Genomic DNA, 16,369 nt, shown 5'->3' on the forward strand with positions numbered 1-16,369 from the left:
ATATGCTGGAACATTCTGAGCAGCAGTACAGCAGGACATGTTCTCCAGGAGTGGGGCAGACATCCATGGGCACAGGTGTTCCCTGCCTCTGTGCAAGCCCAGGCACACCAGGATGTCTGGAACAACACACCTCCTCAGTGTCCAGCAGAGAACAGCAGCCCAAGCACCAGGGATGGCAGCCAGGCCAAGCCACTGGCAGAGGCAGCAATGCTCCTTGGATCCATCCCAGCCCTGGCTTTCCACTCAGAGCCCAAGGCCCAGCTTTTCCAGCACTGGTAACAGCTCTTGGGTTGAGCAGAATTGTTCTGTCCATATTCAGGCTGTGGATGCTGCCCTGGATGTGTGTCCTTGGCAGCAGGCTGGGATATTGATCTGCATCTCTCCAGAACAGCTCCTCTGAGGGCAAACCAGAAGCCTGCAAGGGGCTCAAACCAGAAGCCTGCAGGAGCCTCAGCTCAAATCAAATAAAACCCAGTCTGCACAGCAGGACCACTGCCTGAGCAAGCACAGAGAAACCAGGTCAACTGAGCAGATCGCAAGGTAACACACCAGGCTGGGGAAAAAAGGAGGATGGCCACAGGGTGACAGCTTCCATCCTCACTAAACCTCTACTGGGGACTGTGAAGAAAGTTCTAGAATCACAATAAAAAGGTTGCTCAGTAATTGCTCCTCAGATCTGGGTTAAAGGCTAGGGTTACCAGCTTAGGGTTAGGGATGAGAGAGCCAAAGAGCCTGGAGCTCCAGGAACACTGGTGCTGGAAAAGCCCTGCCAAGGTGCCCGTGGCAAGGCCCCAGCTCTGCTGCTCCTACACCTTTCTGATCTGGACCCCCCACAGGAATGGGCACCTCGGCCCCAGCGAGAAGCTGCCCTGTGCCTCAGGCTTCAGAGCACTGTGGAGCCTCCAGCTCCAGGGACACTGGCACTGAGGAGGCAGAGACATCACAGCAGGTGATGGGACCTGTCAGACTGGATGCTGCACCTCTCAAAACCTCTTGGACTGCCAGTGCCTGTGTCTGGTGGGAGGGGCTGGTCTGGCTTGGCTAAAGGTGAGGCCGTGCCCTGCTCCTCCCCAGACCACCCATACCCTGGCTGAGCTGTCACTCATGGACTCCTGGCGTGGTGGTGCTCACCTGGGCCCTGACTGGCCAAGCCACTGGCAGTGCCACCAGGGGTGGGCACATGAAGGGCTTAAGGGATGGAGCACGAGGTCAGCACATGGTCACAGCCCACAACCCTTCATGGAGTGGTATTTTCTCAGATGAACACTACAGAGGCCACTCAGCACCAACCACACCTGTGGTCTTTGGACAAATACACCTCTCAGGCTTCCTTCCTTTCAGCCTCCCATTAAGCCATTCACACACAGCCACCGCCCCCAGCTCTTCTGAATTCCAGGAGAGCTGCAGCTCCTGGTTTGGTGTCACCCAGGTCTGGGTACAACACCACAAGCCGCTGCACATGGAACACTCACACAGACCAAGGGAGGTCTCTGCTGGACCATGTGTGGCACCTCCTTGGGCCACCACTGAGAACAAAGGCACTGCACCATCCTTCACACCCCACTTGTCAGCACCACGCTGAGCCACAGGATTTAGATATGAGGGTGTTTCTTTTTACAGATCCCAAGGACACCTTTGCTTTTCCCACTCACCACAAAGCCTCCCTAGCTTCAGGCTTATGTAAAACCACCTCAGCACTGCCTCAGACTAAAACATCTTTGGCTTCTGAGCACACAAGCTCCTTGCCTAGCTGGGAAAGCACTTGAGGATTTACCCATTTCTCAGCCAGACCTGATTTCTCACCAAGCAGCCCTTACACAACCTCTCCCACCAGTTGCAACAAGCCTCCAGCCTGCTCAGGACTGAGCTTCCACCTCCAGACAGGCTTTCCTTGGCCAGTCATAGAAAGACCATCTCAAGACCAGGGATAACAAGTCACCAACCACCAAGTGAAAGCCAGAACTAGCAGCTCTTGTGCTTGGTTACAGTCTCCTAAGTAGTGCCATTTGCAGTGACTCCTGTACCAGCAGCAGGAGGTTCTATCCTGAACCTGCAGTGACTGCCCACAGCTGGCACCCTAAGCTGCTGTCAACAGTAACTAAAAAAACACACCACAGAAACTCCACCCAAGTACCAGCCCCGTTTTTCAGAATGAAACGGAAACAATATTCCAATAAACCATCAGCTATATCCATTTAAAAAACAGTCAAAACATACAGAAGTAACAACTACTCTCATGTTATTCCAAACTCAAGCTGTCAACACCAACATTTGCATCCTCCCTCCTCTACACACAAAGCAGCACACCCTGATTTAAGGTCATGGACAGGTACCTTTCATTTGGCATGGGGCAGAGGGAACACCTGGAGGGAGAAAGGAGCCAGTCCCTGTTGGCAGCATCCTTCTGGGGAGAGCAGCTTTTCCATCTGGAGATGGCTGCCAGGTCGCACCGTTGATGCACACAAAGAAAGCAGCCAGTGAGCACACGTGTTAATCCGTTATTATTTATTAGCTGTACAGCAGTATATTCTCCTTCCCAGCTTTCAAACCCCATTACATATTTTATAACAGTATTTTTTTTCCCATGTTGGCTTCCTAAAATAATGAAAAATATCACACAGTACAGCTAAGTACAAAAATGCATCAACCTAGAGTCTGATAGCTAAACTGATAGCTCTCTTAAAAGCGATACATAGAAGAAAAATTTGTTTGAAATCAGCAAGACTGAGGCTCTATAAAAAGCTTACATATTTTAACATGTGACATTTTCATATACAGGCATCATTTGTATTTCACATTATTCCTTTTTTTGTCTTTATCAGAGATTCAAAAATTGTAGAATTACTGACCTATTAATAAAATTTCCTGGCCCAGGTTGAGGGCTGCAGTGACCCACTCATAAATCACCACTTTTGTCTTAACATAGGATTCATAAACACAAAATACAACTACAAGATAGAGCAAAGAAAATGTATTTGTGAACTTATAACTCAAAAAGGTTAATTAACATGTTTCAAATTGGTTGGATGGTCACATCCAGAGGGCAGTGGTCAACGGCTCAGACTCTGGCTGGACAGCAGTGACTGGTGCCCCTCAGGGGTCCATACTGGGCCCAGTGTTATTTAGTATCACCGTTATTGGTACAGATGAAGGGATTGAGTACACCCTCAGCAGGTTTGGTAACACCAAGCTTAGGGTGCAGTGACACACCTGAAGGTCAGGGCCATCCAGAGGAACCTGGACAAGCTCAAGAAATGGCCCTTGGGAATCTCATGAGGCTTGACAAGACCCAGTGCAAGGTGCTGCACCTGGGTTGGGGCAACTCTTGGGATCAATCCAGGTTGGGAATGAAGAGATCCAGAGCAGCCCTGGGGGGAAGGACTTGGGGGAGCTGGTGGGAGGGACTGGACATGGCCCAGCCATGTGTGCTGGGCTGCATACAGAGCCCAGGGGGCAGCAGCAAGTGGGGAATTCTGCCCCTCTGCCCCACTCAGGTGAGACCCCACCTGCAGCGCTGCATCCAGCTCTGGGATCCCTGGAACAAGGAGGACACCAAACTGTCAGAGCGAGTCCAGAGGAGGCCACAAACATGATCTGAGGGATGGAGCACCATTCCTATGAGGAAAGACTGAGAGAGCTGGAGTTATTCAGCCTGGAGAGGAGAAGGCTTTGGGATGACCTAATTGTGGCCTTACAGAACCTTGCAGGGATCCTACAAGAGTGCTGGAGAGGGACTTTTGGCAAGGGAATGGAGAAACAGGACAACAGGGAATGGCTTTAAACTGACAGAAGGCAGGGTTAGATGGGCTGTTAGGAAGAAATTCCTCCCTGTGATGGTGGTGAGCCCCTGGAACAGGTTGTCCAGAGAAACTTGCTGCCCCATCACTGGAAGTGTTCAAGGCCAGGTTGGACAGAGCTCAGAGGAAACTGCTCTAGTGAAAAGCATCCCTGCCTGTGGCAGGAGGGTAGAATAGATGGTCTGTAAAAGCACCTTCTAACCCAAGCCAGTCTATAATTCTATAAAATACAATTTTTTTGTGCTTCAAAACCAGATTTCACATGTGGGTTTCTCTCGTTCTGCAAGCAATAGTCTGGGTACATATTTTCTCGACCTTATCAACAGCTTTTCCAACATTTACACTTTATCAATTCTTTTGTCACTTAGATTGAAAGGAATTAGAATACTGGGGTTTCTTTAAACTGCATTTTTGCATACCTCTTAATTAATTGAAAAAGATTAAAATGTAAAAAAAAAAGTTATTTACAAGCTTGACCATTACAGAAATGCTTTGCAGAAAGCAAAGCATATTAAGGACAGAAACCAGTTGGAGCATGCCAAAACTACCATGTGCAGCCGACTTGGAGAACCGGAGCTACTCAGTGGGAGAAAGCAAAAACAAAAAAAAAAAAAACAAAAACAAAACAAAACAATCAAAAGAACATTTCAAAAGTCTAAAACCCTCCCAAGTCTGCATTTACAGTTAAAAACACTACTGAGAGAAGAGGCTCAAGGACTCTGGGAACTGGAAGGGCAAGTCCGGAGTGGTTTTCCACATACTCTAGTCAAGGCTTCCACTTTTGTGTATTAAATCCTGGTGCACGTAAACACGGCCCTTGGACCAGCTTTACAATGCAGTTCAGAGCAAAACTATATCAAACATCTCAGAGGAAACCCTCAAGGACTCCAAAATATTTCCTAATGTTCCATGATCCTGTAATGCTAACATAAAACAGCAAGTTCTAGTTAAATCACATTCTAACATCGTTTTATTTCCCAGTATGTTTGGTAAAATGGTCTAAAATGATGCACTTCCCAAAGCCAAGAAAAAAGATTAAAGGAAAAAAATAGATTTGAGCCGCTTAAACACAGCCCAGGCCAGTTCAGTCAGCCAACGTGATCTTCCTCCATCACCGGTCCATCATGCTGAGAATCATCTCAGGGGTGAGGTCCCCATTGGGAGCTTCCACTACAGCAGGCTGAGCTTCCTCCTCTTCCTCTGCTGTTTCTGCATCAGGTTCTTTCTTCACTTCAACTATAATGTTTTCAATTTCACCAGTGTTCTGGTCTTCAACCTGAATGATTGCTGCAGCTGGAAGAGCAAAAACAAAGAAGGAGGGGGAGAGAAACAGATTATTTTACTGTTTCCAGAGCCAGCCTGCATGCCTCAAGCAGGTCTTTGGTAAGACTATTCCATGGCAAGGGAAGGTGAGGCCCACAGCAAGCACTGCCACATTAGTGGGGAGCAATTAAACCCAGCTCACTCACCCAAGCATCAAGCATCTATTTTCTTGCCCCTTTATGAAGACTGGTTCCCAGTACAACAGTTCCAGTGTGCGTTTTCATTTAAAAACATTTTTCAAACAATGGATTTCGCAGAACAATGAACAAAACCAAACCTCATATCAATATAAGGGCCTAAGGCAAAACTTAAACTTCAGGGGAATTTAGTGATGACAAATTCAGCATTAAATGTTTCCACAGAATAATCCCAGAGAGAAAAGAGGCCACCCTTTGTATCACTGAGCAGACAGCCAACCACTGAGGAAGGCACCACCTCCTTAAAGGAACTAATTTCCCATCCTACTTTGAACCTAACATTTATTTACTTTGACTTTGCACAGTTACAATGTCTATTCTTAACCACATCCCTGTGGAGTTGAAACAACTCCTGCACTGGCCCTTGCTGAGAACTAAGGGCCTGACGCAAGTTCATTTGTGGCAATACCTGCAAAAGCTAGCCAGGTAAGAACACCGTGATGTTTTTACTGACAGCTGTTTTCCCAAGGACTGTATGTCAGCAGAGACACCATAACTGGTACAAAAAGAAATCAGCAGTTTGCACAGCTATGAAATTAAACAATACTAAACAAAAAATAATGGCCTTTCTTTTTTAGCACGACCTGAAGTGGCTGTGTTCCCTCATGACCAGGAAATCCTTGCAATGAATTTCAAGTTGAGTTCTTAGCAATGTAGAGACAAGTACAGTTACCTACTTTTAAGACAATCTCAGTTGAAGGGATCTCATCTACACGAATGGCCAAATCCAAGGATAGAGGTGCTCAAGCAAGCAGGGTAAGGTAAGCTTCAGTTAGAGACTTACGCTGGGATTGTTTTGGTTGCGCAGCAGCTTTGCCTGGTGGTCTTCCTCTTCTTTTCTTACTGGGAGGTGGTGCAGGAGCCTCTTGCTCAACTTCTGGTTCAGCCTCAATTTCTACTGCCGTCTCCTCCTCATCTTCATTATCATCCAAATCTGGTTCAGCATTTTCCTCTGTAAGAAAGGATGTCAGACAAATCTTCGGTTTAAACAAGAATAAAACACATCCATCTACAGAGAAGCACCATCAAATCCCATCCAAAAGGGATGGATTTGAAGGAGTCAACTCTGCTGAGAAAGAAGGTAAGTAAGGCCTTTGTTTAGAAGCTGTTGCCACAGACTATTAATCTGTTACCCTCAGAGGGAACAAGCTGTCCTTCAGAAAGCAAAAGGTAATTTAATTATGTTAGATTATGTAGTAAAAGCTACTCTGCACATGCACAAAGGAGCTCAGAAACAACAGGACAAAGGAGACCAAATAACACATGGCTGAGCTACTCCCAAACCCATCAGAGGGTCCAACAGCCCATCCAAGTCCCACCTGCACAACACAGAGGAGCATAGCACTGCACAATGGAAGGTGGGAGCCCAAATTCACAGCTTCCGAGGAACAAACTTCTTGTCCAGAACGCTCCCAGGACAGCAACCAGATGTGAAACCCCAACCCACACTGGGGCATGTACATGCTGCATGATTTTACAGTCACTCAAGGGATACCCCTCATGAGGAATTTATTTACTGGATTTTTCAGGTCCCAACTTTTTAGAGTTTCCTGACATTCTCCCTCAATTCAGTGTCCATCAATTAACATTCTGTCTAATGTTAGGCAGCCAGAAGACAAAACTATCATTCACAATTTGGTCTTTACCTGCCCCCTCCCCCCTTAATTAACACAAATAGGTCTATTTCATCCCAGCTTCGCTCATAATTTTTAGGTATTTAGTACTTGCCAAACCTCATGGAACTGCAGATCTCCAAATAAACACAACAGTGAATAATGCAATTCCTCAAGCAGGTGGTAAGCACATCTTTCTTACAGATAGTCTGCTCTCACTGGTCAATTCTTCTTATCTATCAAATGACTTCTGAGGTCAACCCACACTTGCCACTTCCACCGAGGCTGAAGGGATTCCTTCAGCACAGAGCCTGGACATCATTCACTGCATATCATCAGCTCATTAAAAACCCTGACTTTTGACCAGCTTCTCCCAAAAAAAACTGTTTTAAACTCAGACCAAACCAACCAAATAAAATGTGAGTTTTCAGAACAGGCTGAACTCCCAGGAAGACTTCAAATCAGGTATTAAAAATGCAATACTCCAGTATCCCACATCTTGAATTACCTTGGATCAGTTATTTTACCCTGCCTCCATTACCTTTTCATGTTTTAAATGCATAATTAGTTGCATGTGCTTAATTCACCTACTACATTTTCCCAAAAATCTATACAAACATGAGTTTAAGCATCAATTTCTATAGTTTTTGAATCAAGGTTTGCAAATCATTTGATCATACTCATCCTAAAACTTGTTTGCCATGGGAGATTTTCAGATATGAATTGTCTAGCCAGAAATACCCCTGTTCTCCCAACCTACACCCCTTGATTAATTACATAAAGCACTACAGATAAAAGACTAATCACCAACACTCCTTTTGCAAAATCATCTTTGAACTGGTTGGTCTTGAAACTCTACTTGGCTCTTCCTGTTGAAGACATGATGAAGTTTTTCCTCTACAGGAGACAGGAATAGGACTGAGTTTTTCCTTCATATATAGTATTAATCACCACTCCCCTGGATGTTGCAAGCCTTTCTCCACAGAAGTAGCCAAACTATTCAGTGGTGGACCTGTATGGATGTGCCACCCAGTAACGGTGAAGAATGATCAAGTCATTCCATAGCCATGTACTGCAGAACCACACAGACTTTTTTGGGACTCAAAAAAATTACCAGAGAGTTTCCCACATAGGCAGCGCAGGAATGGCACCGCTGACACAAGAGGAGTCGGAAAGTGTTTTTTAAACTACTGTCTTGGAACAGACCTGGGACAGCAGGATCCATATTATCCCTCACAGGCAGAACATCCCTCTGTACTTGGCCATGTGTCACCATATTCTGTGTTTGCCAACCAGACAAGACTCTTTCAAGTGCCAGAAGAAACCTGCAGAACTGGCAAACCAGCAGCTAACACACACAGTGAATCACAGACCTGTAGCTCTCTGAGCTGTTCTTACCACTATCAGAAGAATCTTCTTTCTTAGAACGCATCTTTCTCTTTCGGCCACGTTTGCCTTTCTTTGTCTCTCCTCCATTCTCTCCTTCCCCACCATCTAGGCCAGAGCAGTTATCAGCATGTCTGGCCATTGTGTTCTATTCAGTGAAAGATCAAAAACACAAGAAAAGTTAAAACATGCATCGAATTCAAGATCAGACGTTCTGGCTCTGTATTTTCAAACCCATTTTTGGTAAATATGTCTTTTGCTATTTAAAGAGAGATTCTTTAGGGGAAATGGGTACATTCATTAACTTGATGAATGAACTTGCATTTCCACTTTGCTCATGATGTGAACACTAATATTCATTGGTACCAATTCCTAATTCTCTCTCCTCTCCTTCCCTCTCAAAGAGAAGGGCTCTATTAAAAGATTCATATTTACCCTGTACCTCACCCATCTTTCCTTTTGGGTAAACATTTCCCTCCCTCTGGCTAAAAGCACCTCATTCCACCCCAACCCTCCCCAGTTCAAAGCATATTCCCTTACCCTGCGAGTGAATGTTTTGCCACACTTGGAGCAGACAAAGGCAGCAGGGACAAAGTTAGGATCGTGGTATCTCTTGAAGTGCATGTCGAGGAGCTGCTTCTGGCGGAAGGTTTTGTCACAATGGCTACAGGCATAAGGCTTTTCTCCAGTATGGGTCCGTTTGTGCATGACCATGTGCCGCTCCTGGCACAGACAGGAAAAATGGAAACTCGTGTAAATGGATACAGAAAAGTGAATTTTCAGCTAAAATGAGGCCAAAATTTTATGGTTAATATCAGGAAAAAAATGATTCCACAGCAATGCAAGAACACCTTGACTGATGGCCTATTCAGTCCTAGCTATTCCCAAGCTAAATGGACTCTTATTCCTTAGTTAAGGGGTACATCAGGATTATGAATTAGAAGGTTCTTCTCTATACGACAGAATCAGTCCAAGAAAAGGTCACTTGTACTCTCCTTTACACCCTTCAAAAATTTCAACAGCTAATTTGATCTTGACAGCTGGTCAAACCTAAAGGCTAAGATTTCCATCCTGCACTTTCAGCTCCTGCCCTAACTCTCTTAAGGGGTGCCAATGCCCCCATCTTACCTGTCTGCAGGCATAATCACACTGGTCGCACTTGAAGCGCTTCTCGTTCTTGTGGGACTTTTGATGCTGGATGAGGGCATACCTCTCATGGAACACAGCGTCACAGTAGCGACACTTCTTGCCCTGCTCAATGTAGGAATGCTGCTTCCGCAAGTGGACACCTACCGGAAAAAGAACCAAGAGCTTTCACCACCACGGCTTTCCAAGCATGAAGGATGAGTCCATGGTCCTTCAGTGACCCTCCCTCTCAAGCTCAGCCAAAACAGTGGAATAGTTAATTTAGGATTCAACTAAAAACCTGAAGGACTCTCAAGTAAAAGCAATTAGAACAATTTCTAGACAGAAAGAGCTCCCAGAAAAACTCCATTATGATTTTCTACAGGATTCCAGATTCAGTTATTAGTTGCAATCTGATTCAGGATACTTAATTTGATGACATATCATTGTCAAACTAAAGTGTCTTGTGGACTGTTATGTTTAAGGCTAACTTGAATTGCCTGGATACAGCCAGAAGCCAGGTAATTCAGTGGGGGAAACAGGATTTTCTGCAGAAGATCAGAAGTCAGAGTGACAGGACTAGAAGGCAATAGGGATACCAGGAGATAATCCCCAGAAGGTTTTAGTCACTTTTAAAATCCTCCAACTAAGAGCATACTACAGCTGCACGAGGTAGCTTAGGGTAGATTAAAGCATTATTAGAAGAAAAATTCTTCATAGCTAACATCAGTTTTCCGCTGTTCTAAATAAGCTTGTTTGCTCCCGACATCAACTGACTGCCTTCCTCTCAAACTGCCTCTCCCTGTAGCACTTGTCTTTACTGGAAGGAAGCCTGCCTTCCCATTACTTGGGTGATATTCTGTTTAAAGACAGAAAGTTCTGCCAAACTGTGGCTCCTTCCTTTCCCTCAGCTGCTCTGGGCATGATATTGTTTGTCACCTTCTAGAAACATAAGAGCTCGCCTACTGGAATCACACTGGGTACTGCTCACTAGATCAGGAATGTCCTACTGCAAGGACTCAGGGCTTTTTAGAGCACACAGCTCCAAATCCTGGCAAGTTAAATACTTGCTCTAATTCAAATCTTTTGACTTGATGAAAATATCTCTGCATGAAAACTAATGGCCTCCAATGTGCAGGAGGTTAAGCCAAGTGATCTTGCTTTTCACATCCCAATCCTTATGCTGTTGAAATCTCAGTCCAAGTTCAAGAAATGCCTTGCATCTATGGGCACACAGTAACTTACCTTGCATGTTTGGAAAAAAAGATTCAAATAATGAGAAGAAACTGAAAATTGTTCTAACTTGCAGCAGCTATGGTAAGCTAAAGGTGTGTTTTACCAGCGCCATATGTGAAGCTGTGCTTCATGTTGTGCAGTTACTACACTGGGTTTTGGGTTAGGAGACAGCAGTTGGGTTATGTGAACTCTAATTCTGGGAAGCTTTGTACCATCTTCAGCAAATGGCCATGTTTTGGAGACACATACCCAGGTCACTCTTTCTCGCTATAACAGTATCACAGTGAGGACAATGGAATTTGGCCACATTCTCTGTGTGCTTCTGCAAAATGTGCATCTTCATGGTACCGCTCTGAGTGAAGCGAGCATGGCAGATGTAACATTCATATGGCTTCTCTCCTTCAGAAGCAAAAGGAAAAAATAGAACACGTACTTTTATTAAAAAGAAATCTCACCAAGAAGCCCCAAACAACCTCCCAGAAACTTGCAACACATAGCTAGACAACAGAAATTGTAATTCTACAAAGTGCTCAACAACGTATTTCTCCACAAGCTTTAGCTCCACTAAGTGTCTTTCTACAAAGAAACTGAAGTTCAATCCCTAAGGAAGTTAAATTATTCTTACTCTTCGAAATACAGGCAAGACCTACACGCTGCCAGAAGAGAGCAACTGACATCAGATTTTTTGGGGTGGGGGTTCTGAATGTTCATGTATACATAAAAGGGCATATTTCTACCCTTCAATTTTAGCAATATGATTAATTTGGCACTGCAGTAACATTCTGTGCTAAAATCATCCCTATTTATATTGAAGAAAAAATTAGCATCTTTATGAACTAACATGCATGAGATGCTCTTAAAAATGCACTGAGGCATGAAACTGCAAATGGCTCTACTCTTCAGCTGGAACACTGCAAACAAGAATAAGTTTCTTCTGTTCATACTAGAGGTGCCTGCATTTTATCACCTCACAGTCAAACGAGAAATCAGAATCTGCCAAGCTCATTTCTCAGTGCAGTAGTTTAACCTGGTTTTAAATTTACAAGTCCTAACAAAACATAGTGCATTCTCTCCAGCTACATGCTTTATAAAGGTTTTATATTAAACTACACAATAGTATTTGTTTGCTGAGTGTCAGGCATCGGTACCGGAGTGGGTCCTCATGTGCCTCTTCAGTTTGTAGGTGTCTCTGCTGGCATAGCTGCACAGGCTGCACTGGAACGGGCGCTCCCCTGTGTGCGAACGGATGTGGCGTTTCAATTTGCTAACCTGGAAGCCAAGGGCAAGGCTGAAGTTAGCACAGAGGAGCAGGCCAGATTGCCAAAACCACAAGAAACCAGTCAAGAGTGTAAGGCAGTTTATATTTACTTAGGCACAAAACCAAACAAGCACATTTCAGTGCCATTTTCCCATTGCATACAGCCACTTGCTCCTGCCCACTCTACCTCACCTCCCTGCCTTGCCTGATGCTTGTTCTCACACTCAATGAGACCTTTACACTCTGTGCTCACCTTACTGTTATTGACCATCTCAGCATCTGAAGACACCCTAAAATTTTAAAATATCCTGGAGAGACACAGGGAAGTGGTGTGGGGAAGCTTAATTCTTTTCTCCTCCTGCTTTTATTTAGAAGGTACAAAACCAGCTCAAAGCAAGAACACCAACAGTATGGCATTTTCTACTCCAGCCTGATTACAGTGCTTAATCATCAACTTATGCCTACGAAAAGCAGCATGACCTCATAAGGACCAACTTGGTTAATCTTTCCTAATTTATACTATGAAAACCTCTGCAACATAACTTATTCAGCACTCAAACCACAGGACCTGAAGTGACAGCACTGCAGGCATAGCGTGGGGAGGGAAAAAAAAGCCCTGAAGCCCCTACACAAGCTCTCCCACTGTAGCCTTCTTTCCACTGCAGACATCCCATTTTTTTTAAATTATGTAGGCTCATTATCTGGCTCAAATTTCCTTTCACAGTATAAAGGCTGTCCTATAAAATACCTAACAATACTGCATGGAGGGAAGGCATTCAAGAATGTCTAATCTGCTCAGGCAAATTAAGTTATCATCTAACATTAGCAAAGCTACTTTTCACCAATACTGAGACAAAGGTTCATTAGTTTTAGCTGCAGACACCTTCACGGCATAAACAGATGATGTGCAGAATGCATGCTTCTAAAATGGGAGAGCACTGTGGACTGAAAGGATATCCTACTGCAGCAGGAAAGGTGCGTCTGCTTCAACATGAAGCACACTACACAATTGCTGCAATCAGCTTAAAGGACAACTCATTTAAGAAACTCTGACAACTATTGTCTCTGAAGAGGAAATGGGTATCACCTAGAATTTCTGTAAGTGATCTTAAACTGCTTTCTGATTCACTGAGGCAACCCCATCATTTACTTCCAAGAGCAGCCCTGATTTATCATTTCTTTTGCCCAGAGCCTTTCAACCAAATGGCCAAAGAGGAAATGCCTAAGAACAGAGTTTGTAACAGATGGTGAACAAGCTTTGAAGTGCACAAGGAAGCAGTCAGCACTGTAACAAGTCCCATACCTCCACACTGGCATAGTCACACATGGAACATTTGAATGGTTTCTCGTGGGTGTGTTTGTAGCGGCGATGCCGAACCAACTCTCCACTGGTCACAAAGGCCATGTCGCAGTCTGGGCACTTGTGAGGGCGAGTACCTAACGGTGTGCAGCAAGGAACACAGTGACACAGAGATTTAGTGACAAAAGAAAATATGGGACAGTGCTGGTTGTGGATTTTTTTATTGTCTTTAAAGTGAATTAGCAACACTACTTCCATGTTATGAAAGATTAAATTTGAGCAACAGAATGCACAGAAGTCAGAGGTTTTGTATAAATAACTAATAGATTTAAGATCTTGGAGAATTAATATCCTTTCAGTGAGGAAATAGATTCCTTTATTTTTGTACCACTTGGTTGTTTACATAGCAGTAACAAGCTAGTTAGACGTAACTTCAGTAAGCAGAGAAAATTGAGGGGTTATGAATTACACTCTTGTTTTGGGCAGTAAGGCACAGCAAACTGAAAACATGGGTGCTAATGCCCAAGGCAAAGAAAACATTTCTGTAACTTCAGGTAACTTGAGATCAAGCCCAGGATCAATTTTGTACCTGTGAACAGGATAAGCCCTGCACCTGGCCTGGCCAGGCAGAAAAAACTATGCCATTTCCTCTTCTTCAGCTTGTTCCACATGAGAAAGCAGGAAAGCAAGAAAGGTCTACCTTAATTCCATTTATGCTGATGGCAGAGCAGACCCTATAAACACAGTGCATGCAAAACCAAGAGTACCTGTGTGAGTGTTGAGGTGGTTCCTCAGCAATGTGACTGTCCGGAAAGCCCTGCCACAGAGATGGCACTTGTGTGGTCTTTCATCGGTGTGGCTTTTCATGTGGCGGTCCAAGTTGGAACGACGTGGACAAGTGTAACTGCACAGCTCGCACTGGAATGTCTTCTTTACACCTAGTCATGAAGGAAACCAGCTTTAGTCTTTGACAGTACTGTGGTCTACTGTGTAACGTAAGAGAAAAGATCCTTGGTGTAACTACTACAAAGAACCACCATGCACCACCAAATCCAACTGCATTGCCTGTGGCTGGTTTGATTCATTTTCACTCATATGCCAGCACTTAATGTTCCTTCTGAACTCTAAAAAGGGTTTCTTAACTTACAGTTTTAACAAAAATCAAACATACTTATTACTGTATTTTGTACCATCTACCTTACTCCGCAATTGGTTATGAAAAAGCCCACAGAATTAATTATACCATTGGCTCCTGATGTAAAAGATGCACACAAACTGTTACGTGTGTAACAGCAAAGCGAACAATCTTTTCAGTCACAGTTGTATGAGAATATTAATGCCACAGTATCACACTTTTGGGAAATTATCTCCCTGTCAGCCTATAGAGAGGAGACGGGAGGTGTGCTCAAGAAACACTGCAGTCAAGCACTATTACATTGTGAGCAAGCAGCATTGGGCATGTCTGTTCTCCTCCCACTTGCACGTATTCATTCGCCTCAGTCACACTGCAATCACCACAACAAAAGCCTTTTCAAAATCCATTTGCAGATGGGGAACTTACCTTTCTTTTTAATTTTTGTTGGTTTTGGTGGTTTCATATTGCCCACCACCTTTTCTGCATTAACCTCGGACAACAAACCCTCCTGCTGCTCCTCTTCAAAGTCATATACAGAGACATCCACATCTTTGCCTTCCTCAGTGTAGCGAAGCTTACTCTTTTTGTTTTTCTTTGTTTTTTTGGCTGGTGGCTGATAGTCTGGATCTTTTTGCCAGTTGGGATCTTCCTGTGGCTGAAGTTCACCTTGTTCCAGTGTCTCCACCTCACCGTTTGCACCCACTTTCACAACTTGGAAGCCTTCTGGTAAAGGGAGGGTGTGACAGATCATGGGCTCCCCCTCCTGCAGGCCTCCTTTGGAAACCTCATTTTCATAAGCTCCCTGCAGTTCTTCCACAGACGTGGTGGCAACAGGTACAGTCACTGGTACAGGTACTTGAACCAGCTGAAGCTCACCAAGGTTTATAGGCTGCTCTTCCATATTAACAACCTGAAGTGTTATGATCTGTGTGTCATCCACAGTAGCCTCAGTTTCCTGAGACACTGCGCCTTCCATGACTTCGGTCTTCATTTGAAGAAGAGTTGGATCCAGCTGATCCATCATCACCATCTGCACCCCACTGCTGACATCCTGCACCACTTCACTTCCATCTGCTTGGTTTGGTGGTATATGACAGGCATCATCCTCTTGCCCACCTTCACGGCGTCTTTGATAGGTTTTCCTCTCTTTTCCCTTAATGAAAGTTTCTGATTCCTCCACAATAGCGTCGACTGCCTCACCTTCCATTTCACCTTCCTGCTGTAAAAACAAGAAAATGAATGCTGCACACTACCCAAAGTATTTAACAACTGCACAAATCCCACAGAAGGATAAGTTGCCCAGCTGGAAACACCCAAGTCATCCCAATCATATTCAGAAAACAGGAGCTGAGAGCTGTAGTTCTCCACAAGCCCATCACTGCAAACCAAGGCAATCACAGAATGCTGCCTGCAGTGAGACAACTGTATCAGCTTCTTGGAAAGGAAGGAAAGCAAGGAAGAGAGATTAAGTGATACACATGTTCCTGTTTCTCAAAGACCACAAATCCCACCAGCAAGATGCACAGCAGTATTATTCCTTATTGAGCTTGTTTAATCATTTCACATAGCTTAGCAGTACCAGAGGCAGTCTCTGGCCATGAATTTTAAAGGTACAAATTTACCACACTGTTAAAATCAAAAAGCCAACCTTAAAGAAAGTATTACATTTGAGAACTACAGAACTTTTACAGGAAGAAAAGACACTTAGAATTAAGCACAAGAATGTAAGTTGCACTTATTTAATATCAAACTACTATTCAAGTATACGATTCAAGTTCAACAAACTATTAGTTCAAGTCTAAACTCTGAACATCATAAGGCCATAAAAAAGTTAGGTAAATATGTCTCTTGTCACCAGCCTGGAGTTCAGTTCCTGCTCCCACCTCTGTCACTGCTGAGTGGATTTCAAGATGCACTGTGCACTCCCTCCTCAGTTGAACGAGCCATAGCAGGAGATACAGCTCAAGTAAAATCTTAATTCAGTGTAAATGATGTGGAC

At 44.2% G+C, this 16,369-nt stretch overlaps 1 protein-coding gene across 13 annotated transcripts in view; it reads right to left on the minus strand.

Moving 5' to 3' along the window:
- Positions 1-2,488: 2,488 nt before the first annotated feature.
- Positions 2,489-16,369, minus strand: part of CTCF (CCCTC-binding factor) — a 34,132-nt gene continuing 20,251 nt past the window's right edge. For 10 of the 13 annotated variants that reach the window (XM_021541137.3, XM_085589781.1, XM_021541135.4 and 7 more), the window contains 10 exons: positions 14,797-15,589; positions 14,003-14,173; positions 13,239-13,372; positions 11,826-11,946; positions 10,927-11,076; positions 9,445-9,605; positions 8,857-9,039; positions 8,329-8,464; positions 6,102-6,269; positions 2,489-5,090 (listed from right to left, as the gene is read on the minus strand). In XM_021541137.3, coding sequence (XP_021396812.1) covers positions 4,909-5,090; positions 6,102-6,269; positions 8,329-8,464; positions 8,857-9,039; positions 9,445-9,605; positions 10,927-11,076; positions 11,826-11,946; positions 13,239-13,372; positions 14,003-14,173; positions 14,797-15,577 — 2,187 coding nt within the window. In that variant the 5' untranslated portion in view covers positions 15,578-15,589 and the 3' untranslated portion in view covers positions 2,489-4,908. The remainder of the gene's footprint in view (positions 5,091-6,101; positions 6,270-8,328; positions 8,465-8,856; positions 9,040-9,444; positions 9,606-10,926; positions 11,077-11,825; positions 11,947-13,238; positions 13,373-14,002; positions 14,174-14,796; positions 15,590-16,369) is intronic. The other 3 variants (XM_021541140.4, XM_021541136.3, XM_085589783.1) reach the window with 2 other exon arrangements.

Source organism: Lonchura striata, chromosome 11 (assembly GCF_050655825.1).
Source record: "Lonchura striata isolate lonStrDom1 chromosome 11, ASM5065582v1, whole genome shotgun sequence".
Lineage (NCBI taxonomy): Eukaryota > Metazoa > Chordata > Aves > Passeriformes > Estrildidae > Lonchura > Lonchura striata.